Source organism: Bos javanicus, chromosome 7, assembly GCF_032452875.1.
Source record: "Bos javanicus breed banteng chromosome 7, ARS-OSU_banteng_1.0, whole genome shotgun sequence".
In the NCBI taxonomy this organism is placed as follows: Eukaryota; Metazoa; Chordata; class Mammalia; order Artiodactyla; family Bovidae; genus Bos; species Bos javanicus.
The window spans coordinates 16,789,854-16,816,986 of NC_083874.1; the positions used below are offsets into that span (position 1 = coordinate 16,789,854).

The following is a 27,133-nucleotide window of genomic DNA, read 5'->3' on the forward strand; positions in this document are numbered from 1 at the left end:
GAAGAGGTATGAGAGCTTTGTTTCCTTCTGTGCCAGGCTGCTTCCGCTGCCCCCTCTTGCATCATAAACCATTCAGGGAGAGATGGATTAAACAGCCCACAGAACTGAACTCACCCTTCCTTGAGCTTCCCTGTTCCTGCTCTGAATGTCCTGAAGGCGCAGAGAGGTTTTTTGTTGGCTCAAGAAGATCTACATTGTGTATCTAGGAGCAGAACTTTATTTTCAATTTAAGTAAAAGTCCCTACCCAGCCTGTTTGGCTCCTCATGTTTTCCTTTGTCCCTGTGATCATGCTTATTTTTAATGGAGATATTATGTGGAACATATGACTCCATGAACACTGAAGAGTGGATTGAAACAAAAACTGAAATCCAATGTAAGATAAATTTGAATTGGAGACTGCCAGACTAGGTTTGCAAGTGACTGAACAGTCTCACAACTGCCTGGTTTTCATCACTTGACAAATACTGGTAGACACGAACATCTCAAGAGTGTTTGACTGTAAGGTCTGGGCGAAAAATTAAGACTTCTGTGAGCAAAGGGTGATTGATTGATTTTGGGAATTGTAAACTTGAAGGGTGTCATGCACCGTTTTAGAGAAGTCCTGTGTGCCCAAGGAAAGCTCATAGTTGAGCTGTTCTCCAGCAGCCTGGAGGTGGGGCCGCTGCACCCTGGCAGGACTGAGCTGGAGCGCAGTGTGAGGAAGACAGAAGGCCAGCGGTACAGCTTACTCTCAGTCAATCTCAAGGGTAGCAGCAGTCAGTTTAACTTGTGTAAGCAAGGATTTCTTAAGCACTTAATCCTTCTGTTTTTATTGAATGCGTCACTTTAAGTAAATTTCAAATTCCAGCTGACAGAAAACTGAGGCCCAGAGGGCAAGTATAGTCCAATAGTAAGTCTGTTGGCTCTCAGTGATAATCTACATTGTGAGTCTGCAGAGCAGAACTTTATTTTCAATTTAAGTAAAAATCCCTTGGTAAAAATACCAAGTCTGTGACTCCTTTATGATATCCTCTGTTGGATATTCAGCCTGCGTTTTGGAAAGGTCTGTTGCTGCTGCAGCATTCATATTTGTGGGTACTTGGATCAAACCTTAACAGTACAGCCTGCCTGTCTTACTTGTTGGGTTTCGGTCAAGTTAGAGAGGCAGTGTTCTGCTGTGTGGAATTAGCAGCAAGAATGTGCTTAATCATTTTTTCTAACTTGTCCATGAATTGAATATTCATTGTATCGGATAATGTTTTTTGCTTTGTGTCAAGTTAGCTGTATAGCAAAGAAACACGCTTTCCAAGTTAAAATACGCATTTTTCCCCGTGCACCCCTCCATTAGAGTGGCTCCCTGAGCATTGGCTGAGTGACAATGTTTGATAACATGGTTTTGAGCTCCTCCCCCACCCCCTTTATTCCTTTCACTTACGAGTTTTCTTCAGTGAAGCTTTAGCCCCTGTACTTTGATACAAAGATGCGCAGGAGTGTTAGAGCAGAGTAGCTCCAAGGGACTACCTGAGTTCTTTGGGAGTTGCTCATTTTCTTATCCTCATCATGTTTTATTCTTGAGGTAATATTTTGAATAATCCACCTAAATGTTGGTTAACAGTGAGTTCTTGGAGCATTTTAAAATAAAGGTAGGTAATAACATGTGGCATTCAATTTTTCAAAGACTTCGTTTTTTCATTCAGAAACTTTGATGTTTAAAGCTGCAGTAGAATTTGTTTTAGCAGTCTGTCTACTCTTGGGATTCCATGGATTCCATCCATGATCAGGAACAAGAGGAGCAGCAGTATTTTCCATTAATACCTGCAGATTCTATCTCTACGAGACTTGAAACTGCCAGTTTGTTAACTCTGCCTCACAGCCTTAACTTCTGTGCTTGGGTTGATTTGTTCTTTTAAACTTCATTTCATTGAATGTGACTAGACTATGAATAGTTGACACATTTTGCCTTCAAAGTGTTAATAGTTGCACTGACTGTACTTAACAGGCCTTTGCTTTAATAATGTAAAACTAAAGGAGAGGTGACCTTTTTAAAGGTTTTGTTACCATCTTCCTGTAGAGAAGTATGAATTGGTAACTGTTGCAGATTGTCTAACAGTGGTTTGCTTACACCTCTGAATTCATGTGGTCTCTCAGGGTAGAGATCAGAAAATTATGAATTTATGAGGAACATGGTTATTATGGAAACAGTGCTACTCATGGTAGAACCGCAAGACTTGCCTGACCTATAGCTAAACTGAGGATGGAGGTCTTTTAAATATAATTTTTAATAAGCAGCTGTACCTTTTGGGGAAGAGAGAACCCTTTAAGCAGAGTTATTGGTAGAGAGGATTGAAGTTGGATTCGTGCTGTCTCTAGAATGTTAAGTAGACAAAGTCCTAATTTCTAAACCTGGCTTTTGGTTAAAATGGTTATGATCATGGAAAAAGGTTTGGTTTAGACTTGCTTGGTTTCTGGGTTGCAGTGACAACTTTTTGATAAATCAGTGTCTTTATAGGCACAAACTAGAAACTTCTAAAAATGCAACAGTATTTGAATTCTGACAACATGGTTACAGCTGTCAGAGTTAGATACTGTGATTTTTAAATTTATTTTTAAGGTTATTAGGTAGTAGTCTCAGCTCTAGGAGGTTAACTTGGGATGGGGTCTCTTTCACTGTCTTGATACAACTTGACATTTTCATCAACGTGGAGTCAAGGGCTGTTGGTCCTCAAATGGCTGCTGCTATTGAAATAAATGGCTTTTAACATGGCCTCAAGAATGACCACAGCATTTTTGGACTTTCTTTACTTTTGTAAGGATGACAGAAAGCCAATTTGTATGACTATTTATTCCTTGGCTGTGATCATTTTTCAATTGTGCATACTCCAAAAGTTAAACTAAACCAGTTCCTCCTAATTTTTTCTTTAGAAATAATCCTAATTTCTTTTCTTTGCACCGATTTTCCTTCCTGTTTTGTGCAAAGTGCTGGTGTAGTCTGTAATATTTCAGGAAAGGACAAAGGAGGTGAGGCTATAGATTTAAACTTTGAATCCTTGACCTTCTTCCTGTCCACTGCCATGCAAATATATTACTAATAAGTATGCTCTTCAAATTAAAAAAAATTAATCTTACTTTGCACTTAAGTCTTTTTGTGGTATATTAATTTAAAAATCCTTATAATTTTAATATCCTTTGAACAAAGGAATAGGCTAGGCAAGACTTGGGGCCATTAAGAGATTTATTTTTGTACTGCTAAACCAAATTGAAAACTGAGTGAGAGGAGGCTTTATCATCATAAAGAATAATCCTGAAAATGAAAAAAATATTTCTTGAAACAAAAGCCCTTTCTTGACTTTGGAGAGTCTGCTTAGTTGTTATTTCCTCCAAGTTAACACTAAAATTTCTAGGCTTTTTTGGTGTGTTTGTGCCATCTTCAAGTTCAGCAGCCATTTTGGTGGTTGTCTTGGTGGGTTCTAACATCTGGTTGTGGTGGTCATGAATTGGCAATCCAAACCTGGAGGAAAATCTGTGGGTTCTTTGGAAATGTTTGTTTTTTTCCCCTTTTGTGTCGACTAGCCTTCTGAGTGAGTCTTTGTAGCTCTTGAGGTGCCAACTGAGCTCTAAGTCTGCATTTATCTGTGTCCTGTAGTGAGAAGGTTGAGAGAGCAGTGAGAATAAAGCCTGGCTTAATTCATTGAAAAGAATGCAGATGCTGCTCTGGTTTTGTGATGGATAAGTTATACATCCTGCTTGTGATAGTTATGAAGCCTAGTGCTGTGTGCAGAAATCAGCCACAGAATTTGTGGGGCCCAGTGCAACATGAAAGCACCGGGCCCCTTATTTAAAAACTACTGAGCATTTCAAGACAGCAGCAGAGCGTTAACTATGTGCATGGCCCTCAGCAGAGCCCGATGCGATTGGACAGGTTGCACACTCCTGTAGCCAGCCACGCTGTGTGTGCGCCTTTTGAGCATATACATGTACATATCTTTGTAGTGAACAGTTGAGCTCATTCAGTGGCATTGCATTTAGTGTGCTGTTTACCTGCTTTCAGCAGTCAGTGTATGTGTAAAAGTGTTTTCCTTCCTTCTTCCCAAAAGTGAATCATGCAGACTTCTTTCCTGTAGATTTGGATTGCCTGTAGTCATGAACGAGCATTTCAGACAGGGAAATAGCTTGTTTGAGGTGGGAGGAAAATCAAGGACATATTGTTAACAAGTTTCACCTACTTTTACTGCACACCTGTAATGCCTAGTGTGGCGGTTTAGAGAACATGGAGTGTTTCTGGGCTTTCTTATAAGGCAGAGGCTCCATACAAGGTTGCTGATGATTGTTCTAAATTCCCATTGTTTTCTTGGCTTTTCTCCCTTGGTTTATGTGTCGTCTGGAAACTGATTTGTAGTTGGTGAGGTAACATACGTGGAGCTCTTAATGGACGCTGAAGGAAAGTCAAGGGTAAGTGTCTGAGAGAATTTCTTCTGTGGATTTACTACATGAAAAATGTAACTGTATGGTGGCGTGGAATCGAATGAAATCAGGAAGGCAGTGAGTGCTCATGTTACAGTAGCTATGTTTGGTTTGCCAAACATCCGAGTGGGGTGGGAGGGGATTTGCCAACTGGAGTCCCGCTTTTCCAAATGGCTGGCCAACGAGCTTCTTGGTATTCTTTTTGGATGCCCAATTTGGATAACTGGGGACCAAGAGCAGCATTGTCTCTTTGTTAACAGAGGAATTGGCTGTGTGTGAATTATGCATGGAATTTTAGCGGTGGTATATTAATGTAAAACGTGTGTTCTTGTCTAGAAAATGTTACTTTTGGTTGTTTGCTGAATTTGAAAGTTGTGTGAACCAAAGATTCTGAAAAGTTGCCTTTGTGCCAGTAAATTGTAAAACAAATAATAAAATGTGAACGTTTAAAATTGGCCTCGTTTAAAGAGAAAATTAACTATTTTCTGTCGTGCAATAGAATGGCTTAGAATAATCAAAAGGATGAGCTTAATTTATGGAAGGGATGGATTTAAGGAGGAGTATGACAAGGAATTGATTGAGTGCCGAGGGAAGCAGATCTAAAGTTTGTGTGATTTCTTGGAGAACCTGAATTAGGTCTGCTCATTATAACTTCAGCAGCACTAGTGCAAAAGCTGGTAATGTGAAGAGAGGAGACGCTAGGAGCGGAGCTCTTAATAAGGAAGGCCAGGCAAGACACTCTGTCAGCTTCCCCTTAGAAGGGTTAATTTAAAAACTGTTACAAAAATCATAGTTTTAATTTATAACTGTCACTGAAATTTACTTTTTTTTCTTTTTTCCCCCTCTTGCTCTTCTGACTGGTCTGTGGCTTCTTCCAAAGGGATGTGCGTAAGTATTGTCTCATTACTTATTGGCAATTGAACCTTCTTAGCTGTAGGACTGGTTTCACTCATTTCCTTTTGACTCTTCATAGTGTTGTTGAATTCAAGATGGAAGAGAGCATGAAAAAAGCTGCTGAAGTTCTAAACAAGCATAGTCTGAGTGGAAGACCACTGAAAGTCAAAGAAGTAAGCTCATGAAACACTGTGGATACCATCTGTAGTTGTCGAGTTGTCCCTGTTTGGAGATAGGAAAAGACAGACATAGTCCTTGGTGACATTTTACAGAGCAGATCGTCCTGTTGTTTTGTAAAGAGGAGGGTCAGTCGCAGGCTTCAGCAATCTTTCCCATAAGAACTTTGGGATAGTGGCTGAACATGTCTTGAGCCACTGCCTGCTGCCTTCCTGACACCTGTGGTTTGTCTTAGGCCAGCCTGCCTTGGTTTGGCCACTCAAACTGAGCCCATGGTTTTCTGCTGTGTGTGTGTTTGTTTTTAAGGTATTCTACATCTGCAGTTTTACTCAGTCTGAATCCTCATCTTTTTTTGTTAAATGTGTTTGAGTTCTTTTTCGTAGCTAATCCAAATCAGGTGTCTTCTGTCCCTGAATGAAAATGGGAGGTTTTTGGTTAATTCAATCCTTCCTTGACTTATTTTTACCTCCTACTCTTGAAGGAAGGTCAGTAAGTACACAGAGGCCAGAGAGGAAGCATGGTAGGACTTGAGTGCTCTCATGTGAAGGTGGCACACAAAACAGCAGAGTTCAAGAATAAACACCAGCGATTCATGAACCTTTGCACACATTACTCATGAGTTGAATACCTGAATTCTTGAAGGATGAAGTAAATAACCTTGGTGATTTAGAGCTGTGTTTTCAAACTTTTGGGAAATCACCAATGGGGTTTACACAAATTATAAAACCTCATTGAATTAGTGAGAATTCAATTATACCAAGCCCTTGAAGATCTTATTTCAACCTGGAAGTTCTGGCTAATCATTTCATCCACCCCTTTACCTTTTGTTTTTTTCTTAGTTCAAATTGAGAGCTAAATTTTATACCCTTCCTTTCTTCCTCATTCTTTTGGCTGGAATTGTTCCTGGCCTGGCAATTTGGTTTTAGTTCATTTGAATTTCTTGTTACAGATTTTGAGAAATGGTTTCTAAACATCCTCTCAGTATCTGAAATTTTAGGAGCATCACTTAACTGTTGGAGCTGGTTTTAATTGTCACTGGGTCAGTTAAATATAACCCTTTTGTGCTTATTTTAGGATCCTGATGGTGAACATGCCAGGAGAGCAATGCAAAAGGTGATGGCTACGACTGGTGGGATGGGTATGGGACCAGGTGGCCCAGGAATGATTAATATCCCACCCAGTATCCTAAATAATCCTAACATCCCAAATGAGATTATCCATGCATTACAGGCTGGAAGACTTGGAAGCACAGTATTTGTAGCAAATGTAAGTAAATGGACACATTGTTTCGTAAAGTTTGAGTTACTGCTTTAGATGGTCTTGTCAATGAGTTAAAACAGTAGCTCTGACATTTGAGCTGGGGGTGGGGAGGTGGGGGAGCTAAAGGAGGGTTATGGGCTTTGTCCCCTAATGACCACAGTAGTCATAAGTCACACAGGCTTGACCCATGGTCCTGTTGGGGCATGTTTACTGAGTTCTGCTTGTGTTTGTAAGAGTACGTGCCGGGTAAAGTATATGAACAGAGGTTGTATATTGATGTTCCCTTCTTGTTACGTCTGGGTGTATGGTAATAAACCTTTGTCATTTGCAAAGGGAAAAAGTGGATTGGGGAGGATGATGGTAAACCTTAAAAGGGGAGCAAAGTTTTTTAGTATTCACAAAATAAGCATTACCTTGAAAGGAATGAGGTGACTTAAATCGTTAGAGAAAAGACTTTACTATTCAGTAAATAGTAGTTAAAATAGGCTTATGACATTATTTTTGTAACATTTTCTAATGCTTGTTTTCTACCCAAAGCATGTCACATTCATGTAGTAAAAATGTTTACAGTGAGATTTGCCTCTCTCTTCTCTTGATTAGCTGGATTATAAAGTTGGCTGGAAGAAACTGAAGGAAGTTTTTAGTATGGCTGGTGTGGTGGTCCGAGCAGACATTCTTGAGGATAAAGACGGAAAAAGTCGTGGAATAGGCACTGTTACTTTTGAACAGTCCATTGAAGCCGTGCAAGCTATATGTATCCTTTTTTTGGAATTCAACTTAGTGAATTTAGTTTGGCTTAAATGTTGTATTAGTAATGCAGGTTTGTGTGGGGAAGTGGTTAATTTTGTGTATTAGCATTTCCTGTGTTACTAGAGGATCCTCAGGTGGCGCTAGTGGTAAAGAATCACCTGCCAGTACAGGAGATGCAAGAGATATGGGTATGATTCTTGGGTCAGGAAGACCCCCTGGAGGAGGCGATAGCAACCCACTCCAGTATTGTTGCCTGGAAAATCCCATGGACAGGGGAGCCTGACGGGCTACAGTCCTTGGCGTCTCAAAGAGTCAGACACAAGTGAACGTGTATGTACACATGACTAGAGAAAATACGTTCAGTTCAGTCAGTTCAGTTGCTCAGTAGTGTCCGACTCTTTGCGACCCCATGAATCGCAGCACGCCAGGCCTCCCTGTCCATCACCAACTCCCGGAGTTCACTCAGACTCACATCCACTGAGTCAGTGATGCCATCCAGCCATCTCATCCTCTGTCGTCCCCTTCTCCCCCTGCCCCCAATCCCTCCCAGCATCAAAGTCTTTTTCCAGTGAGTCAACTCTTCGCATGAGGTGGCCAAAGTACTGGAGTTTCAGCTTTAGCATCATTTCTTCCAAAGAAATCCCAGGGCTCATCTCCTTCAGAATGGACTGGTTGGATCTCCTTGCAGTCCAAGGAACTCTCAAGAGTCTTCTCCAACACCACAGTTCAAAAGCATCAATTCTTCAGCACTCAGCCTTCTTCACAGTCCAGCTTTCACATCCATACGTGACCACAGGAAAAACCATAGCCTTGACTAGACGGACCTTTGTTGGCAAAGTAATGTCTCTGCTTTTGAATATGCTATCCAGGTTGGACATAAATTTCCTTCCAAGGAGTAACTGTCTTTTAATTTCATGGCTGCAGTCACCATCTGCAGTGATTTTGGAGCCCCCAAAAATAGTCTGACACTGTTTCCACTGTTTCCCCATCTATTTCCCATGAAGTGATGCCATGATCTTCATTTTCTGAATGTTGAGCTTTAAGCCAACTTTTTCACTCTCCTCTTTCACTTTCATCAAGAGGCTTTTTAGTTCCTCTTCACTTTCTGCCATAAGGGTGGTGTCATCTGCATATCTGAGGTTATTGATATTTCTCCCGGCAATCTTGATTCCAGCTTGTGCTTCTTCCAGCCCAGCGTTTCTCATGATGTACTCTGCATATAAGTTAAATAAGCAGGGTGACAATATACAGCCTTGACGTACTCCTTTTCCTATTTGGAACCGGTCTGTTGTTCCATGTCCAGTTCTAACTGTTGCTTCCTGACCTGCATACAGATTTCTCAAGAGGCAGGACAGGTGGTCTGGTATTCCCATCTCTTTGAGAATTTCCCACAGTTCATTGTGATCCACACAGTCAAAGGCTTTGGCATAGTCAATAAAGCAGAAATAGATCTTTTTCTGGAACTCTTTTGCTTTTTCCATGATCCAGCAGATGTTGGCAATTTGATCTCTGGTTCCTCTGCCTTTTCTAAAACCAGCTTGAACATCAGGAAGTTCACAGTTCACATATTGCTGAAGCCTGGCTTGGAGAATTTTGAGCATTACTTTACTAGCATGTGAGATGAGTGCAATTGTGCAGTAGTTTGAGCATTCTTGGGCATTGCCTTTCTTTGGGATTGAGAATATGTTACTGTGGATATTATTACGGGAGTCCAATACTGTGTAGATAGAAGCGATGGTTCGAAAATGGGCACATGTCAATGGGTGGTCTTCTCCAGGGTTTTCTTTTTAGAGGGTCTGATTTGAAGGGAGAGGTAAATCCTTACAGGGCCTGTCTTCTCCAGTGGATTGACATTCTGGAAGAAGCACCTCTCTGACTCTAGGCTGCTCACTCTAGAGTGACCACAGAGAGGATACCACACAGGAACACTGATCTTAAACTCTGGTAAGATTGTCACTGAGTATATTAGCCAGAAAACACAGTACTTCAAAACATGCTAGAAGACCGGGCTTATTGGACGCACTAGGAAAACTGATGTCAGTGCTGTTCTTTTTTTTGCGGGGAGGTGGCGGGCGAAGGGGGCGTTCATGTAGCACATGGAATCTTAGTTCGCTAAGCAGGGATCAAATCTGCTTTCTTTGCATTGGAAGCATGACGTTGAACCATTGGACCATGGAGGGAGTCCCTAATGTGAGTGCTTTTTAAGAGGAGAATGGTTTAGTGAGAAGTATAAGATTTTTTTTTTTTTAAGGTTTTTTGAATGAAGATCCACACCTAAGGAGTAAGCAGAGGTTTCGTTTTATCCCCCTTGAGCCTTGTTTATTGTTGCTTTTATGTTTACTGTAGGAACAAATACTTGAAAGTATAAGCAGGAATCAAAATTACTCATAAATTCACTACTTAGAGGGACTGGTGGCAGCAGTTGGAGTATTTTTCTCTTGGGTATTTCTCTCGTGCTATGCGTGTTTTTAGAATTGCAAGAAATAGCCTTAATTGTAATATCAGCTATGTTTAATGGCCAGCTGCTGTTTGACAGACCAATGCACGTGAAAATGGTAAGTTAGTAGGATCTTTTATTTATTTATTGGCTGTGCTGGATCTTTGTTGCCGCACACTGACTTTCTCTAGTTGCTGGGAGTGAGGGCTACTCTCTAGTTGTGGGCCACAGGCCTTTTCATTGCAGTGACTTCTCTTATTGTGTAGCACAGGCTCTAGGGCATATGGGCTTCAGTAGTTGTGGTTCATGGGCTGAGTTGCTCCGTGGCATGTGGAATCTTCCTGGACCAGGGGTTGAATCTGTGTCCCCTGCATTGGAAGGTGGATTCTTAACTATTGGACCACCAGGGAATTCCAAGGATCTCTTTAATATACCCAAATAAGGTTAGCAAAAACATGGGATTATTTAAGAGTGTACATGCACATAGCCATTCTGCTTTATTTATGGATCAGTCTGAGTCAGAGTCTGCAGTATGTTGAGCAAATTTATGACAGAAATAACCAATAACTTTTGCTCATGCAGCTCTTCAGATATTTTTTCCTTTGCATGATCAGGAGTCACTTGAGTATCCTGTATCCTACTTGAGCAAATGGTTGGTTTCAGAGAATGGTTATATACATAGGTTTCAATTTTCAGAGTATTAAAAGTATGTTTGGTTAGCATCCTGTCTGTTGTAAACATAATGAAGTCTGATTCAGAAAGCCTTTAAAGTTCTTTTGGAGCATTTTAGTATAAACATTAGCCCAGCTGTGGCTGTGCCAAAGATGCCAAAGATAACAGTATTAATGATTAATACAGGCATGACTGGAACGTGCTGAGGGTCATCTAGTTAGGACTGAAGGTCAGGAAGAAAACAGAAGAAACTATTAAGGATTTGTTTTGTTCCTTTAAGCGTTCAGTTTAGCTTTTTGAATAGATAATTGCTTCACATGATTCACCTGATAACTCAGTTGGTAAAGAATCCACCTGCAACACAGGAGACCCCGGTTCAATTCCTGGGTTGGGAAGATCTGCTGGAGAGGGGATAGGCTACCCACTCCAGTGTTTTTGGGCTTCCCTTGTGGCTCAGCTGGTAAAGAATCCACCTGCAATGCGGGAGACCTGGGTTCCATCCCTGTCTTGGGAAGACCCCCTAGAGAAGGGAAAGGCTGCCCACTTGTATTCTGGCCTAGAGAATTCCATGGACAGTCCATGGGGTCACCAAGAGTTGGACACAACTGAGCGACTTTCACTTTCATGTGATTCAAAAGTCAGAACACATGAAAAGTTGAGTGTGAGAGTCTTTCTCTTACTTTGTGTCCAGGTCCCATTCTTCCTCCACAGTGACGTGAACGTTTATTTTTTATCTTTCCCCCTTTACATGAAAGATCGCAACTCTCCCGTATTCTTTTTTTTCCCCCATATTCTTTTATTTATACTTGGCATGTTCTTCCGTGGCATGGGTGTATCATCATGTCTCTGATCTGTCCTCTGTTGATAGGAATTGTTTCCAGCTTTTGCTGATGCTGGCAGTGCTGCAGGGAATACTGAGATTTATTCACTTTCTCTTTCAGGATGAGAGGGCCTTACCAAAGGGAGATTTTTTCCCTCCTGAGCGTCCACAACAACTTCCCCGTAAGTGTCTCAATTATTATGGCTACGATTTTGAATTTAACATATTCTAACCAGAAAATTACAATTACATTTGAACTTGGGCTGTCAGTCTGCAGTTATCTAGACTGTTCTTGAGCAAAACATTCAAAAAGATTGTTTTCCTTATAAATTTTTTTGGGGTGAAAAATAAGCAGAGAGACAATATAGGAAGGGTTGTTAGGATTACATTGCGGTGAGGCAGGCTGCCCAGGACACAGAAGGTGTAGCTGGGAAGAAACAAACTGCAAAAAAAAATGAAAGCCAGCTTGCACTTGGGTTCAGAAGAGATTGGTTATTACAATATGGCCTAGCAGTCCCACTCTTAGGTGTACACTACAAGAGAGCTGAAACCTTGTACCCACACAGAAACCTGTACACAGATATTCACGACTGCATGGTTTCAGCTGATGAATGGGTAAATAAAACATGGTAAATCTATACAGTGGACTATAGGTCAGCTGTAAAAAAGAAACAAAGTACTGGTAACATGCTACAGTATGGATGAATTTGATTCTGTCTATTGGAAATGTCTAGAATAAGCGAGTTCATAAGACAGGTGGATTGTGATTGCCAGGGCCTGGAGAAAGGGTGAAGTTTATGGTGTGTGAAGTATAACAGTCAGAATTTTTATATAGGGTTATTTGTGACATCCAGGTGAAAGTCCATCCTGGGGCAGGGAAGGCATAGGTGGGAAGAGCGGGTAATAGTGAAGTCATCCTGGGTGAGCCCACAGAAGGGCAGGGAGCCTGAGCACAGGGAGCAGTGGAGGGGAGGTTTGTGGTGGCCTGAGGGGCTGTGTGTCAGCAGTGCAGGCAGGGCTGGCCTGTGGGAGGCAGACTGAGGCTTGGGATAGGGCCAGACCAGCTGGTGTCTGAGAGAGAGGACTTTTCCTCACGTGAGGCTGTGGGGTTGAGGTGTTTGGAGGGCCGGCCAGGGCCACCTCCTGTCTGGAGCAGTGGCTCATGCCTAATGCTTAGCCATCAGAGGTTGAATTGAATGGGAGCCTAGACTAGCATACTAATTCTTGTTTGCAGTTTAGGATTATAGAAGCATAGTAGAGACAGATTTTTGAGGGGAAGTCCATGGTTTCACGAATATAAGATGGGTAATCTGTTGAAAGTTAGCATTATTTAGAGATGGACCCCATTTCCTTGTCATAATCTGTGTGGTCTCTTACGGTAATTACCAGGAACAGGGTGCTGGCTCTTGCTGGTTTTGTGCCTAGAGGAGGAGGTGAGGGCTGCTTGGCAGCCAGACTGGCACCCTGGGCTCCAGGGAGCCCATTATCTGTGGCTTTTGGTTTCCCCAAAAAATCTCAGGTTGACTTCAGTGCTTTGGGGAGTAAGTAACCTTGGTGAGCTCTTGCTGCTGTTTATGTGCGGTTTCAGAACACGGTTTTTATCAGATTAAAAATTGGAGAACTGTTGTTTTTTTGTTTTGTCAATGTTTTTTTTTTTAAGTGAACTTTGTTCCTATTTTTAAAAATCTCACCTGGTCTTAGCCTCCAAGCCATAATCACCCAGAGCATTGCAAGTATCATATACTCTGAGGCCTCGTTGGCTGTTTTGAGATTGGCCTGTATTCTGTGGGTAGGGTGCAGTCCTTGGCTCAGGAAACTTTCTGGGTACTAGATGGGTTCCTTGGATACACTAGCTTCATTACTCAAACCACCTGCAGCAGAGTCAGAGAATAGCCTAAGCCCAATGTGTTAATTGGCTGGTTTATCACATTGTTTTTTCCGGAGAAAAGTCCTTTGGGTCACCAGGTTGAGAGATGAGGGTTGGGCGTATTTGTGCTGCTTTCTTTGTGAGGTCTCCAGTTGCCTTTTCTGATTAAACATTTCTCATTTCACTATTCAGGGAAACAAGTAGGTGCTCACAACTTGTCACTGTGTGGGTTGTTGTTCACAGATCTTCTCTGTAGTTCTCATGTGAACTGATTTTTAGTTGCGCTCGTTTTATATAGATCACACATTCTAGTCCCTGTTGTTTTAGGAGAGCTTATGCCTTTAAAGGGAGAGCTCCCAAATGCATCAGTGTTGAATCATGGATTAGGCCCTGGATTTGGTGGTGCAGATGGGCGGTGGGGCGAGTGTAACAGCTACTACACAGTAAACAAAGGGTCTTTTTAACTTTTAGGGTCAGGGCTTCCTAAGGAAGTAGAATCAATACTCTGACTTTCTCATTTCCTTTCAGATGGACTTGGTGGTATTGGCATGGGGTTAGGACCAGGAGGGCAGCCTATTGATGCCAACCATTTGAATAAAGGCATTGGAATGGGCAACCTGGGACCTGCAGGTGAGAAGTACAGTGTGCCTCTTGACTGGGGATTTCTGGGGAAGTTAAAGTTATCTTAATAATTTTTGGGATAATTGGACATTGAGTAGTTCAAGTGGAATGAGGCTCATATTGGGACAAAATTAATTCCTTCCTTATTTATCTTTGATGCATTTTAATTGGGCTTCCCTGGTGACTGAGACGGTAAAGAATCTGCCTGCAGTGCAGGAGGCATGGGTTCAATCCCTGGGTCGGGAAGATTCCTGGAGAAGGAAATGGCAGCCCACTCCAGTATTCTTGCCTAAAGAATTCCATGGACAGAGGAGCCTAGAGGGTCACAAGAAGTCAGACACGACTGAGCGACTAACTAACGTTTTGATTAAGGCAGTATTTTGCATTTTTACCAAGTGAATACTTTCGTGCTTTGCATTTTATCCTCACAAGTCCTTCTGAGCTGAGATACTCAGTTAAGCCTTTGGATAAGAGGAGGCAAGCCAGAGAGATGGTCTTGCTCAAGGTCACACTATCAGTTAGTGACAGAAATTCCTGATCTTGGGACCACCTCACTGCCACCATCTATCACCCAGATGCCTGTGGGCTGTCCCCTGGTGTTTACAGGGCTTCTTGAGGCAGGGGCATTGTCGGATGCAGAAAGACATGGAGGGCCTCGTCGCATGACTACATAGCTCTCCTAGGCCTGTTTAAGAAGAAAAGCAATAGCTAACGATTAAAGCTTTGACATGTAGAATGAACTTTAAACTTCACTTTTTGGTGTTTTTGTGCAATGAGGCATTCATATCATTTAAACATACTGCGTTTTTATGGCCTCAGACTTATGTCTTGCTTGCAGCTCTTTGAATTGCAAGATGGATACTCTCAACCCTGCTACCGTCAGTTCTGCTTTTCCTTTGTCTCCCTCCCAGATTAAGCTCTGGGGCTGAAGAAAGTGTTTCAGGTGGCTTTACTGATCTGAACACCACATCCCCTGACCTGACACCTCAGAGGAGAGTCTGGGGTTGAGGAGAGGGAAGCCTCAGTGTTTTTAGGAACTGCTCTTAGAGAATTTTACCTTTAAAGGAGATTTTAAAATGTACTTCTGTTCCCTGAAGTAAGCTTCTAAAAAGTGAATGTGCCCTACTCTCTTCCTAAAACTTAACATTTCATGTCTAACTTGGTCATTTAGTGAAACTGTATGAACACTATCAAATTTTGAGTCACAGGATGATTATTTAGTTAAAGGCATAAGTTGCTTTCTTGGGATGTACTAGTTTGTCAGTTGAAATGGAGGAGCCCCTACCCCATTTTTTTTTCCCCCTTGACAATTAAACTATATTTGGAGTCAGGGATATTTTTTGCTGTTTGGAATTTCTTGTGCTTTTTAAGTTCAAACATTACGGCTTTGACATAATTTTAGTTTGCATTGACTTTTTCTTTTTAAGGAATGGGAATGGAAGGCATAGGATTTGGAATAAATAAAATGGGAGGTAAGACAACTCAAATGAAGTATGAATGTAACTACTTTTAGGTATGGTTTCCCCTCTTTTCTTCCCTTTTGCTTTTCTCTTAAGCCCTGCATGAAATTTTCACTTGGGTTTCCAAACAGTTTAAGTCTAGAGATTACTTTTACCCATTGATCCTTCTATTGGGCGACTTGGCTTTTGGTTCTGGCTTTCTCACTGACTAGCTCTGTGACCTTGGGCAAGTCACTCCATCTCTCTGGGTCTCTCTTTGCTTGTCTGTTCATTGACTGGATTGGATCAGATCAGCCTTTTGAAGATAGTGATTTTTAAGTAAGGGCTCTAGCCTTTTTTCTCCAAAAGCCCTTAAGACTTGGTAAGTTTTTGGCAGCACATGCCCTAGGTGAAACTTGTGAAAACATTTTCTATTCCTGTTCACTTTGAGTCTTGTTAGGCTGCTGCTAAAATGTAAATATGTCTCTTTCAGGCATGGAAGGACCCTTTGGTGGTGGTATGGAAAACATGGGTCGATTTGGATCTGGGATGAACATGGGCAGAATAAACGGTAAGCTCTGTGTGCCTACCTACCCTTTCCTGTCTGTTGGCTCTAGGTGACCTTTAGGCAGCAGACTGATTTTTAATAAGTGATTTCACCCTCCCACTTTTGTGCTGAATCTGATAACTTTGAATTGCCTTAAATAGTTTGTATTCCAGAAGCTAGATTTAATGGTAGGCAAGTGTTCATTCTCTTAGTTACTAAACTCTTGAGGTTTTCTGTTTCAGATCTTCCCGGTAATTGTCCAATAAAACTTTAAAAACTTTAAAGCATTCCTGTGGCCTCCAGCACTTGTCTCCCCTAGAGTGCTGGACTGGGTGAGGCTTGATCATCTGCTCTGATGTCTGCAAATTGGGAGTGGATGCAGCATTTGTTTAATTTTGTATTTATATCATGTGAAATTTGGTGTACTACTGTTTAAATCGTACAGGCCTCCCATCTTAATAACTGAGACATAGTTATGTCAAGTATAATGATAAAACTGTTATTTCATTTAGTTCTTGTAAGAACCATATGATGTGTAGGTACTGTTATCCCCATTTCATTGGAAATTGAGGCCCAGAGTGACTTGCCTAAGGTCACATGGCTAGTAATGATGGAATGTGGACCCAGGCTGTCTGACTCCAGAGCTTGGCTCTTAATCTGAGATCCTGCCTTTTAGAATTGTCTCCAACATAGACACCACTCCCTCCCACCCTATCCTTCCCCCAAATAGGGCTATAGAGGGCCATGAAGATCTTGCTGCTTTTGAGAGTCTTTCTGAAATCCTCTGTGACCCACAGCTGTGGGAATGCTGCTGTTTTACTAACTTTTGTGGAATGAGAAGTTATTAAGAATTTGGGGCTGGAGGGTTTTTTTTTTTTTTTTTAACTTTTAAAATTGAAGTATAGTTGATTTACAATGTTTTGTTAATTTCTGCTATACAGCAAAGTAACTCAGTTATTATACACGTAAGGATTTCGGTTTAAATGTTTCTTTGCTGGTCTGTGTAACATACCATGTGAAGACTGTATAGAGCAAGTAAGAACCTTACTAGGATAGATAGTAACTATCAAACTGGAAAGACAGATTCCTGTTGAATAAGCTGCCCTTCTTCTTCATGGAGTACCTTGTTCTAGATGATGATAAAAAGATTTAGGAAGAATAATAAGAAATGAAGGAACAGAGGTTTGTGTTTCCAGTGTACTTTCAGGCTTGTCTTTAGCTCATGTGTGCATGGGATTTTTAATAAAAAGTAAGAATTGGAGAAGTCTGGCTTGATGAAGTATTTGCTCAGAGCAGATGAACCATTAAAAAGGAGATTTGGGTTGTTGCTCTGAGGAGTGGAGTGATATGATTTAGAAGTTGATGGAAATGAGGGTGGGCCTATGCTGAGCCATGGGGACTAAGTCTTGGGAAACCTGGCCAATGGAATTCAGCAGTTACGCTTGTGAGCCTGGTGATTCAAGGTTCCAAGTGCTGAGTGTCTTGAAGAGCCATAGTGGAGGACGTGTTGTTGCTCTTGTGTTCTTGGATGTTCCCAGATCCAGACTCGGAGTCGTCCTCCTCCATCCTCTGCAGCAGAGAGTTGGAGGTTCCTGCATTGGAGCTGTTTTGAGATTTGAGTTGAATTGGCTTCAGAGCCCTTGGGCGCTGGGTCCAAGGAAGGTTTCAGTCACTGGAGAAGTTAATAAAGATGTGTCAGATTTAACTCTTAATGTTTAGTTGATGATCATGATGCCATCCCATTATGGTCACGGGTGCTGACATTAGACTGTTAGAGATCAGATTCTCAGGGCCAGTCAACCAGCCAGTGAGGGTCAAATCTTAGGATACATACAAACATTTTTTTATGGGAAGGTCATTACATATCAAGCAGTGATTGGTTTGATGCAGTATTTGACAGTGAAACTTCTTTCTCTGACTCTTGCTCTCCTTTTTGTGTTGGGGAGAGTACCTTGGAGTTTGTATAGTGCTCCCTGTGCTTGGGAAGATAAGTTCTGAGGCCTTTGCCAACACGTTAATGCCTGCATATGATTTCTTTGTTGGGGGATGTTGCCTTCTTCATGGGCTTATGATAAGGATTAAAGGTGCATGGCAGAGCTCCCATCCGTTACCACTCTGGGATTTCTGTTCTGCCTACCATACACAGGCTTGCTTGAGTTAGATGTATTTCTAGCAGATAGCGAGCCACCAACCTGTGACGCTCAGTGGGGTGGATTCAATTGTGACTGAAGTCCACTGCTGTTATCTGCTGTATCTTATTAATTCATAATGCTGGCCTGCTTCCATGTTTATAAATATGTAATGCATTCATTTGCTTCTTTGAAAGTATAGGGGCTCCAGCTGCATTTTTGATAATTGTGCAATAGAAAGCATCCATTATATAGCACCTGTACACCTCATGTTTCTCAGGAGCAAATTAATAAACCAGATTTTCCAAGGACCTTTCAATATGGAAAGGAGACAGTGTGATGCACACTCTGTCTTGCTTTAGAGGAATGTACAAGGGAAGAAGTAGTGAATGACAGGAATCCTGAAAGGGTTTCTCAAACAGGTGACAGCAGTGGCAGGGCTTTTCCCGCACAGGAGCTAAGACCTTTGTTTCTAGAAGACGTTGTGAAAAAATAATAAGTATTCCTGCAGTCAGTGTAGAAGAATGAAGTTCCCAAACCCCATTATATAGATCAAACTGCTCCAGTTATTGGAAGAGCAGTTGTGTTGTCTGTCCACAGGTGTCTTTCTGTTCTTGTGCTGGTGACTGGACCGTGGACTTCTGTGTTGGATTTAGGTTCCAGCCTTTGCCTCCCTCTTTATGGAGCATATGACATTGGTCAGTTTCTCAGTCATTGAGCCTCACTTTGGGGCCAGTAGTGGTGGAGGGTGATGCAGGTGTGCAGGCTGGTTATGAGGAGTCCATGAAATCATAGCACATGTAAAGGCCCTGGGCTGGGCAAGCATGAGGGGGTGCCCCAGAGCGGGTAGCTGCTGCTGCTGCTGTGTGTAACCTGGGCAGGCTCTCCTGTAGTCTTCCCACGCCAGCTACTGCGGGAGTGGGTGCTCAGTGCACTCTCTGTGTGATTGTGATGTAAGCGGAAGTTACATCTCAGTGGACTGAAGGTAGGGTATTTTCAGGGATTCATTTGTGGTGACTTGCTTTTTTAAGGAATAGAGGATGAATACTGGTTTCCTGTAGAAAACTAAACGTGCTGACTTGCTGGTAGTTGTTGTGTATCTATAGTTTTGGGGTTTAATGTCTAAAACATAATGGCATTCCTGGAAAGGCCGAGGGTAATGTTTTTCTCCACAGAGATGGAGCGTGGCAGGGGTGGAGGATTTGAGAGAGACTTTGCCAGAAAGCAGATGGGAATGTCTCGAAGCTTTGGAGAGCCCCTTGGCAGAGGAATGGGTAAGAAGGCCCCATGGACCCCATGTGGGCAGGGTCAACCCTCCAGGGGTGCAGGCTCACCCTGATATTGGGAGGTTCTTAGGCAAGTCAGCTATTTTTCTGAAGGCTTTTAAAAAAATGTATGTTTTCTAGACCTGATACAAACTTTTGGTCCTTGAATTTTTTATTGATAGCAGCAGCAGCACTATTATTGTTTCAGTCTTTTCAAATGGCTGCTTTTTTCACATTGGTATAAGGTGTTTTCTTGCTGCAGAGTTAAGACTGCTGTATTTATGTGAGGTTGTGGCTCTCTAGTCATGGGGAACATTGTCAAGGCTCAGCGGGGGTGTGAGTCTCCTTAGTCCAGTGGCCTGTAGGGTTCCAATTGAATGAGGGTGTGCTTGCTCTTGCATGTGAAAGAGCTCTTGGTGAACCAGGGAAGTTTCCTAATGTTGGAAGACTTTGAGTACTGGGTCCATCTAAATGTAGTTTTGGTTAGTTTGCAGAGCAGTATATTCTTTACTTTTCCATAGTTGGTTTCCCCTGTTTTGAGCTTAGATGTTTCTAAGAATTTGTCAGCCTAATTCTTCTCTGTTAATTAGCGTGGAACAAGGAGATTGGCTATTCATGGGCTCTAGAGTTTGTTTCTCTCAGGAGATTTAGAACGTGGATAATTCCCCCCCGCCACACACATGCCCCCTTTCCCCATCTTCACTGGCACATCATCCTGAGCAGAAAGGCGGCTGCTAGGTCCTAGCCTCAGAGTGCTCAGCCTCTGTCTCTGTGGGACACCTTGGGCTGGGTGTGAGAATTTTAACCTTTTTATGTCTAGTTTGTGTGAGCTGAGCTGTATTCTTAGAATTTATGAAGGCCCTAGAAAATTTGTCATCAGTGAGACAGGGTTCAACATTCTGCAGCTTATCTCCAGGAACCCAGTCTTCTGTGTTTATGTCATGAAAATCAGGAATTATTAAGAACTGTTTCTTTCAGAGTAGCCGGTTGAACTTTGGTTCATTTACCCCCCTGACCGTGGTTAGGAAAGTTGAGTGACTTTTCTTGTATCGACATTGACTGGTAGTCAAGATTTTTTTCCTGGCTTGCTTGTTATGACTGTTGCTTTATTCTAGATTGAGCTTTAGAATTTGGGGGTAAGTGATTAGGTCAGTTACAAGTTTCTTGTTGCCATAACTGTCTTTGTTTTTGTGTCTTGGAATGGTGGGATATTAAAAAAATTAGTTATTGTCGTTTGACTGCAAATACTAATTTGTAGATGAGAACAAAATGGCACATGACTTTGCTCCCTCAGGCACTTTCTCCTCCTCTTGAGCCTTGATCCTTTGCTGCTCTGGGTACCTCTCAGCTCTGACGAGGCTGTCAGCTTTGCCCCAGGTCCTGTGGTGGCCCAGGAAGGAGGTGGCCTGCTGAGGTCCTCTTGTGTGGTGCCAGGAAACTTGTCCTCTCCCGACCTGAATACAGAACGGCCACTGCCGGCCTCGGTCTCTCCTGCTCCTCTGGGCCTTCTCTCTGATTGAGACCGCATCCTGTTTGTCCTGAGCCTTCCCACAGTGGCCATAGCAACAGTAAAGAGCTTTTGTTCTCTTGCTTCTTAGGATCAGACCCAAGTTAGCAAAACGGTCTTTGTAACAAAGCAAATTTTGAAGTCAGGTTTTCAGAGGAGTTGCCTGGGTGGTTTTTCAGATTCAGTTTCTGGCCTTGTATTCCTGTGTGGCTTATTCGACAGGTCATTTTGGTGTGCCATTCGGTGTCCCTTCCTGTCAAGGCAGTAGATCTCTACCTCTCTGTACGGACAGCTGTACTTTGTACTGCAGGGACGTAGATGGATCCTTGACCTTGAAGAGTGTGCTGTCACCTAGGAGTAATGCTAAGAGTGGCTCAGGGCAGCGCCACAGGTCAACTCGGAGAAGTGACCTAATTGAGGGAGCCGTGGAGATGCTGGCTCCTGGGCTCTTGGCAACCATGTGAGCACCACACAAAGGCTCTTGTTTTCTCTGTGTTAGGATTTATAAAAGCACCACTCTAGTTGACTGGTAGAAGTGGTGGGGGTGCAGGAAGATGATGCAGTAACTGCAGGGCACGCTGGAGGGCTGGGTTTCAGCATGGTAGAAGGGTCCATGCCCATAGAGAGGGCTGACAGAGTCAGTTGCAGAGGCTTGGAGGTGTTGGTCTACCTTGGATGGGAAGAACAGATTAAAATTGAGAGTCAGAGCAGAGAGGCCTGTGAATGCCCTTTGTGAAAATAATTTGGTCTTTCTCTTCAAATCAGCAGTGGGCCGACTGCGAAGTCTTTTGCAGGGAATGGTTTGATCCATGTGATATTATAGGAACTAAACCACAGGCCTGGGCATACAGAGCAGGCTCCCAGGCGTCATGCAAGAGTAAGCCCTGGTCTTGCTTGCAGGTGGGAGGTCTGCTTCTTGGTGTACCTTCCCGCCCCCTTCCTTTAGCAGGTAATTGTAACACTTAAAACAGCTGCAGGGCGAGGGTTCAGTCTCCTCGTCACAATATGAGATGTGTTGTATGGCTGTTGTCCATGTTGTTTAGTACTCTTCAAGACCAGTGAGAGGGTGGGGACAGGTCTCTCTTACATAATGAAAGACCCAGAAGAAACTGAAACGCTAACACTAGCTTAAAATAGGTTTTTCTGAACCGCCAGCAAGCAAGCAGCAGTATTGCTGTTTTGGACAGCTGAGCATATTGGGGTTTGTTCGCCTGCGGTGGCGTCCGTCACTTGGTCACCATCACATGTAGCTCCCTCCACGCAGGGCTGGTGGGCTCAGTTGGCTACCGCCTTGCCTGGCCTGGCTTGTGGACTGGGACGAACTTCCAGCACTGCACAAGGTTACTGCTGGTTTTTATGGTTTGGGCTCTCAGTGTAGCTACAGCAGTTTGTTGAAGAGTACCTGTGAGGGGTTGACTGGAAATGGGCGGGTGAGTGCGCTCTTCAGTCTGCGAGTCCTGAGGGTCTGGACCGGCTTTAGAAAACTGGGCTGCTGGCCCCCCGTTCCTGCTGTGACTTACCAAGTTCAGCTCACGGGTGCCTCTTTCGAGAGGCCCTCCCGAGCAGGCCTGGGCCTGGAGCTCCATGGGCCCTGCCATCTGACCCGTCGTCAGGACTCTTGCAGCTTCCCAGTAAAATGACCTTGTCTGTGTGTGTGTTTCTCAACCCCTCCCCCTTTCCTTTTTTAATTAGTAGTAGTCCTGCTCTGGAATCTGTGATAAATTTCTATTTCCATAGAGGAATTTGGCTAATTTTTTTTTCTTCCTGATTTCCTTAGAAATCCTAAGTAATGCCCTGAAGAGAGGAGAGATCATTGCAAAGCAGGGAGGAGGTAGGAAACGCTTAGTTTTGATGTTTTGATGTTTAGAATAGGCTTGTGTTACTGGGGGTAGTAGAGTGTAGTGCTGAAAGCATGGGCTCAAAAATAGACTGCCTGGGGTGGGGAACCAGCTCTGCCTTCTCTTAGCTGTGTGACACTTGGCAAGTTACTGAACTTCTCTGTTTTTCATGCTGTAAAATGGGGCTATCATGGTACCTACCTCATAGGGTTGGTCTGTAAAGGAAATGAGTTAATGTGTACACTTTTGCCATTGTCAGAATGTCCATGTGATTTGGGGACTTACTTGTTTCTAGTGTAAAATTGCAAATTGCTAAAAGTAAATATCTTAACCTGATTATAAAAGTGTACACCACCTAATCATAACAAATGGACTGTATACATGACCTCAAATTCAGAAAATTATGAAGAACGTAAATACCTGAAATCTCACTGCCCAGTGATGAATGCTATAAATATTTTGAAATACATTCTTGCATTAGTATACCTTTTTTGACGGGTACCTAAAACTAAATGTAGTTATTTCAGAAAAGGGGGGAAAAAAAGTTTTTGTTTTTTTTTTTCTTATGGCTCTGAGCATCTTGGCATGTCCTTGCTAACTCCACTTGCTGGAGTTACTCTGTGGTGGGCCGATTCTAGAATTCCATGTGGGTACTGTTTCTTCCTAGTTCTCTGCTGCTCTTGGCATCTAAAGTGTCACACTCATTTTTGATAATCATTTGGGTATGCTATCCAACCTCTCTAGACTTGTTAACATTTTTATAGTTTCTGAGATATTTTGGCTCTGAAAGTTTAATATACTTAAAATTATGTTTATATTTTGCCACTTGGTATGTTGTTACTCAGAGAAGAAAAGAGTCACCAAGAAGTGGCATGACTTGTGCACGGTCATGGGCTTGGTCAGTTAGAGAATCAAAGAATCTCCTCTTCTTGATTTGCATCCTGGCCTTGGCTACTTGATTCAGTAGTGGCAGGCTGGGTGCTCAGCTGCTCATTTTTCAGAGGCCGGTGGTGGTGGTGGTGAAACTTGAATGAGAGGAACCCTTGGGCTTTGCATGTGGAAAAACTTGGTGGGCGGTGCCTTGGTGATGGAGCAGACCCTCCTCTCTAAAACTGCAGGTATCTCAGGGTCCCTGTGCCCTGCTGACCTGCCGTAGTTCAGTGTCCAGCTGAACCAGGAACCATGGCAGTGAGGGACTGATCCCAGGCCACTTCCAGAATCTTCTCTGCAGTGCCATCGGCTTTTTCTTTCAAAGCTGGCAGAGTTACACATGGCACAGTCAGGTGACGGTTTCCCTGACAGACAGAGTGAGGTTCATTGGAAGTGGCTGGCTGTGTTCATTCATAGATAAGGGTCTGTATTAGTGTTGATTTTGGTTTTATTTGTCTCTTCCTGATCACATGGCTGTGTAATAACTTCTGTATGCTGTGGAGGTGCTAAGGACATGCAGCCAAACTGGTTACCAGCAGGGGATTGTAGAGGACAGGTTGGGGGATGATAGAGCTTGTGAGCAATCCTAATTGTCACTATTTATATTCCATGTAAGCTGGTTGGGTGACCAGCTGAGTGTGGGGCTTCTGTCCCCCACCCCTATAAATGTCTTTTTGGGGGGGCACTGCAGAGTTCTCAGGAATTGATGTCTGTTGCTCACAAAGCTTGTCCCAAGTATCAGCACCCTCAAAGTGATGTGAAGGACATTGTTGATAAAAGTCCTCGGGTGGGTTTTCCCCCCTTTTAAATTTTTCTGTGGAAATTAACTGTGGCACCGAAGTAGGAAGAATGATGTACTCACTACCCAGCTTTTGAGGGTTATCTATGATAAATTATTGCTGAACCATGGTTGAGCTTGTAAACTGCCCAGGCCTCTGCACCCAGGGAGCCCTCCAGGCACAATGTGCACACAGGTCCTCAAGCCCCTGATATACACCTGTTCTGTGTCTCCGTTTTAGGTGGAGGCGGAGGCAGTGTCCCTGGAATTGAGAGGATGGGCCCTGGCATTGACCGCATCGGGGGGGCCGGCATGGAACGCATGGGCGCAGGCCTGGGCCACGGCATGGATCGTGTGGGCTCCGAGATTGAGCGCATGGGCCTGGTCATGGACCGCATGGGCTCCGTCGAGCGCATGGGCTCTGGCATCGAGCGCATGGGCCCCCTGGGCCTCGACCACATGGCCTCCAGCATCGAGCGCATGGGCCAGACCATGGAGCGCATCGGCTCTGGCGTGGAGCGCATGGGTGCCGGCATGGGCTTTGGCCTCGAGCGAATGGCCGCACCCATTGACCGTGTGGGCCAGACCATCGAGCGCATGGGCTCTGGTGTGGAGCGCATGGGCCCTGCCATCGAGCGCATGGGCCTGGGCATGGAGCGCATGGTGCCCGCAGGCATGGGGGCAGGCCTGGAGCGCATGGGCCCCGTGATGGATCGCATGGCCACCGGCCTGGAGCGCATGGGCGCCAACAACCTGGAGCGCATGGGCCTGGAGCGTATGGGCGCCAACAGTCTCGAGCGTATGGGCCTGGAGCGCATGGGCGCCAACAGCCTAGAGCGTATGGGTCCTGCCATGGGCCCGGCCCTGGGCGCTGGCATTGAGCGCATGGGCCTGGCCATGGGTGGCGGTGGCGGTGCCAGCTTTGACCGTGCCATCGAGATGGAGCGTGGCAACTTTGGAGGAAGTTTCGCGGGTTCCTTTGGTGGAGCTGGAGGCCATGCCCCTGGGGTGGCCAGGAAGGCCTGCCAGATATTTGTGAGAAATGTAAGTGGCTCTTCAGGAACATCTCGGCCCCTGTGCACATGGGGAAGAGGGAGGCAGAGGTCAGCAGGACCAAGGGTGGCAGGTTGCAGTGAGAGGGGATGGCCTCAGAAGGAGAGCTTAGCATGCAAGGCCACCTTGCCTTTGTCCCCAAGGTTTGGTGTCGGTAGAATGAGGTGGGAACATGAGAGCTTACGACACTTGTGCAGCAGAAATAGTGGGTTTTGTGAAATCCTGGGCTTCTCTGACTACTAGGTAGAGAAGACTGATCTGGAGAACTTGAGGTTTTTTTTTTTTTTTTTTAACTCTCAGCTTGATGAGCTGCTAAATACCTGGCATGACAATTCAGAGTGGGGAGAAGGCTATATCTGAATTACCTTCACCAGATGGACCACTTTTAGCCACTGTGCTGTGGTTCTGTGGGCTGTTGACTACGGGCAGCTGTGCGTCCTGTTCCCTGTGTGAAGTTGCCTCAGATAACAGGGAATGAACTTGCTGTGCTAGTTTAGGACCTCACCCAGACAGACTTGTTTTCTGCTGATCACCGCAGTGTGAAGGTCAGCCAGTATCTGTGTGTAATGAGAGGTTTTAAAGGCATCCTGAGACATTTTAGGTTTCTGCATTAGGATTTGGTTGCATCACTCACCAGTTCCCCCTTTCTCCACTCTCAGCTCCCGTTTGATTTTACATGGAAGATGCTAAAAGACAAGTTCAACGAATGCGGTAAGTGTTTGAGAGCGGCTTCCTAAATGCTTCCTTGTGTTGTGGCTTGTGTCAAGGCTCCCATCCTTGTCTTGTAGACACCTTCCATGACTCTATAGAGGACGGATGGGACTTGCCATTTTTCTGCCTGTGCAAATGCTCAAGCCGATTGTTGAGTTTCCTGTTATGTGTCAGACACTTCTTCACCCCTGTTCTCATTTCATCTTTGCTGTGTGCCTTTTCCGGTTTTTGAAAAGAGGTGGGCATTGTCCTCATTGTACAGAGTCAGGCAAAGTCACTTTGCCAAGATCACATGGCTTCTGAGTGACAAAGCTCAGTAAAATAAGTACATCTGAGACAAGGGTGCCTTCCACAACCGCACCATGGGTTTGTGTCTCAAAGAGCACTCACCCAGCAGGCACGGATGAGGATTCCCGGGCTCAGGGCAGGTGTTAGTTTGTGTGCAGTGTGGTTTCCTGGCAAACTGGGCAGCCACTCTGGATGGCTTGCTTTGTGGCCAAAAGGAAGTTCTGTTGTCTCTGGGTGAGGCACTGCCCCTCACCCCCACCACTTTTGTTCTTTGAACCATGGCAAGTTGGGAGCCCCAGCCTTAAGCCAGAGGCCTGGCTGACTCTGGATCAAGGCTTCCTCAGTGTTTTCTCATTTCCTTTTGCCGCAGTAACTCAGATTTCACCAATGTTGCAGCCTCTCCTGGTTCTTCTCTTGGGTCAGTTATTGAGCCATAGCCTGCCTTCTTGCCCTGTTCTTGCCCTCTCTCCCTACTCCTTAGTTCACAGATTGTAGTAGAAAAGTCAAGTGGATCATGCCACTTCCCCTCCCAGGTCTGGAGGTGTCTGTCCCTCTGTTGGCAAGAGAAATCCAAAACTACAAGCCCTGTACCACTTAGTGTCTGCCCAAGCTGTTGTAGAACTTGCCTGTGAGAAGCCCTCCAGGGCTTGACCTTCTCTTAAGCAGAGTTCATGGCCCTAGTGCTGTGCAGGCCAGCCCCGCTACACTT

General features: G+C 44.0%; 1 protein-coding gene across 10 annotated transcripts in view; it reads left to right on the forward strand.

Annotated features, from left to right (window-relative positions):
• HNRNPM (heterogeneous nuclear ribonucleoprotein M) overlaps positions 1–27,133 on the forward strand; it is a 40,060-nt gene that overhangs the window by 11,978 nt on the left and 949 nt on the right. The window contains exons 3-16 of one of the 10 annotated variants that reach the window (XM_061422393.1): positions 4,377–4,429; positions 5,322–5,329; positions 5,415–5,508; positions 6,587–6,625; positions 6,743–6,778; positions 7,373–7,526; positions 10,028–10,077; positions 11,573–11,633; positions 13,847–13,948; positions 15,367–15,411; positions 15,872–15,949; positions 22,604–22,657; positions 24,614–25,416; positions 26,085–26,136. In XM_061422393.1, coding sequence (XP_061278377.1) covers positions 4,377–4,429; positions 5,322–5,329; positions 5,415–5,508; positions 6,587–6,625; positions 6,743–6,778; positions 7,373–7,526; positions 10,028–10,077; positions 11,573–11,633; positions 13,847–13,948; positions 15,367–15,411; positions 15,872–15,949; positions 22,604–22,657; positions 24,614–25,416; positions 26,085–26,136 — 1,629 coding nt within the window. Of the gene's footprint in view, positions 1–4,376; positions 4,430–4,458; positions 5,330–5,414; positions 5,509–6,586; positions 6,779–7,372; positions 7,527–10,027; positions 10,078–11,572; positions 11,634–13,846; positions 13,949–15,366; positions 15,412–15,871; positions 15,950–19,229; positions 19,329–22,603; positions 22,658–24,613; positions 25,417–26,084; positions 26,137–27,133 lie in introns of those variants that run through there. The other 9 variants (XM_061422386.1, XM_061422392.1, XM_061422388.1 and 6 more) reach the window with 9 other exon arrangements.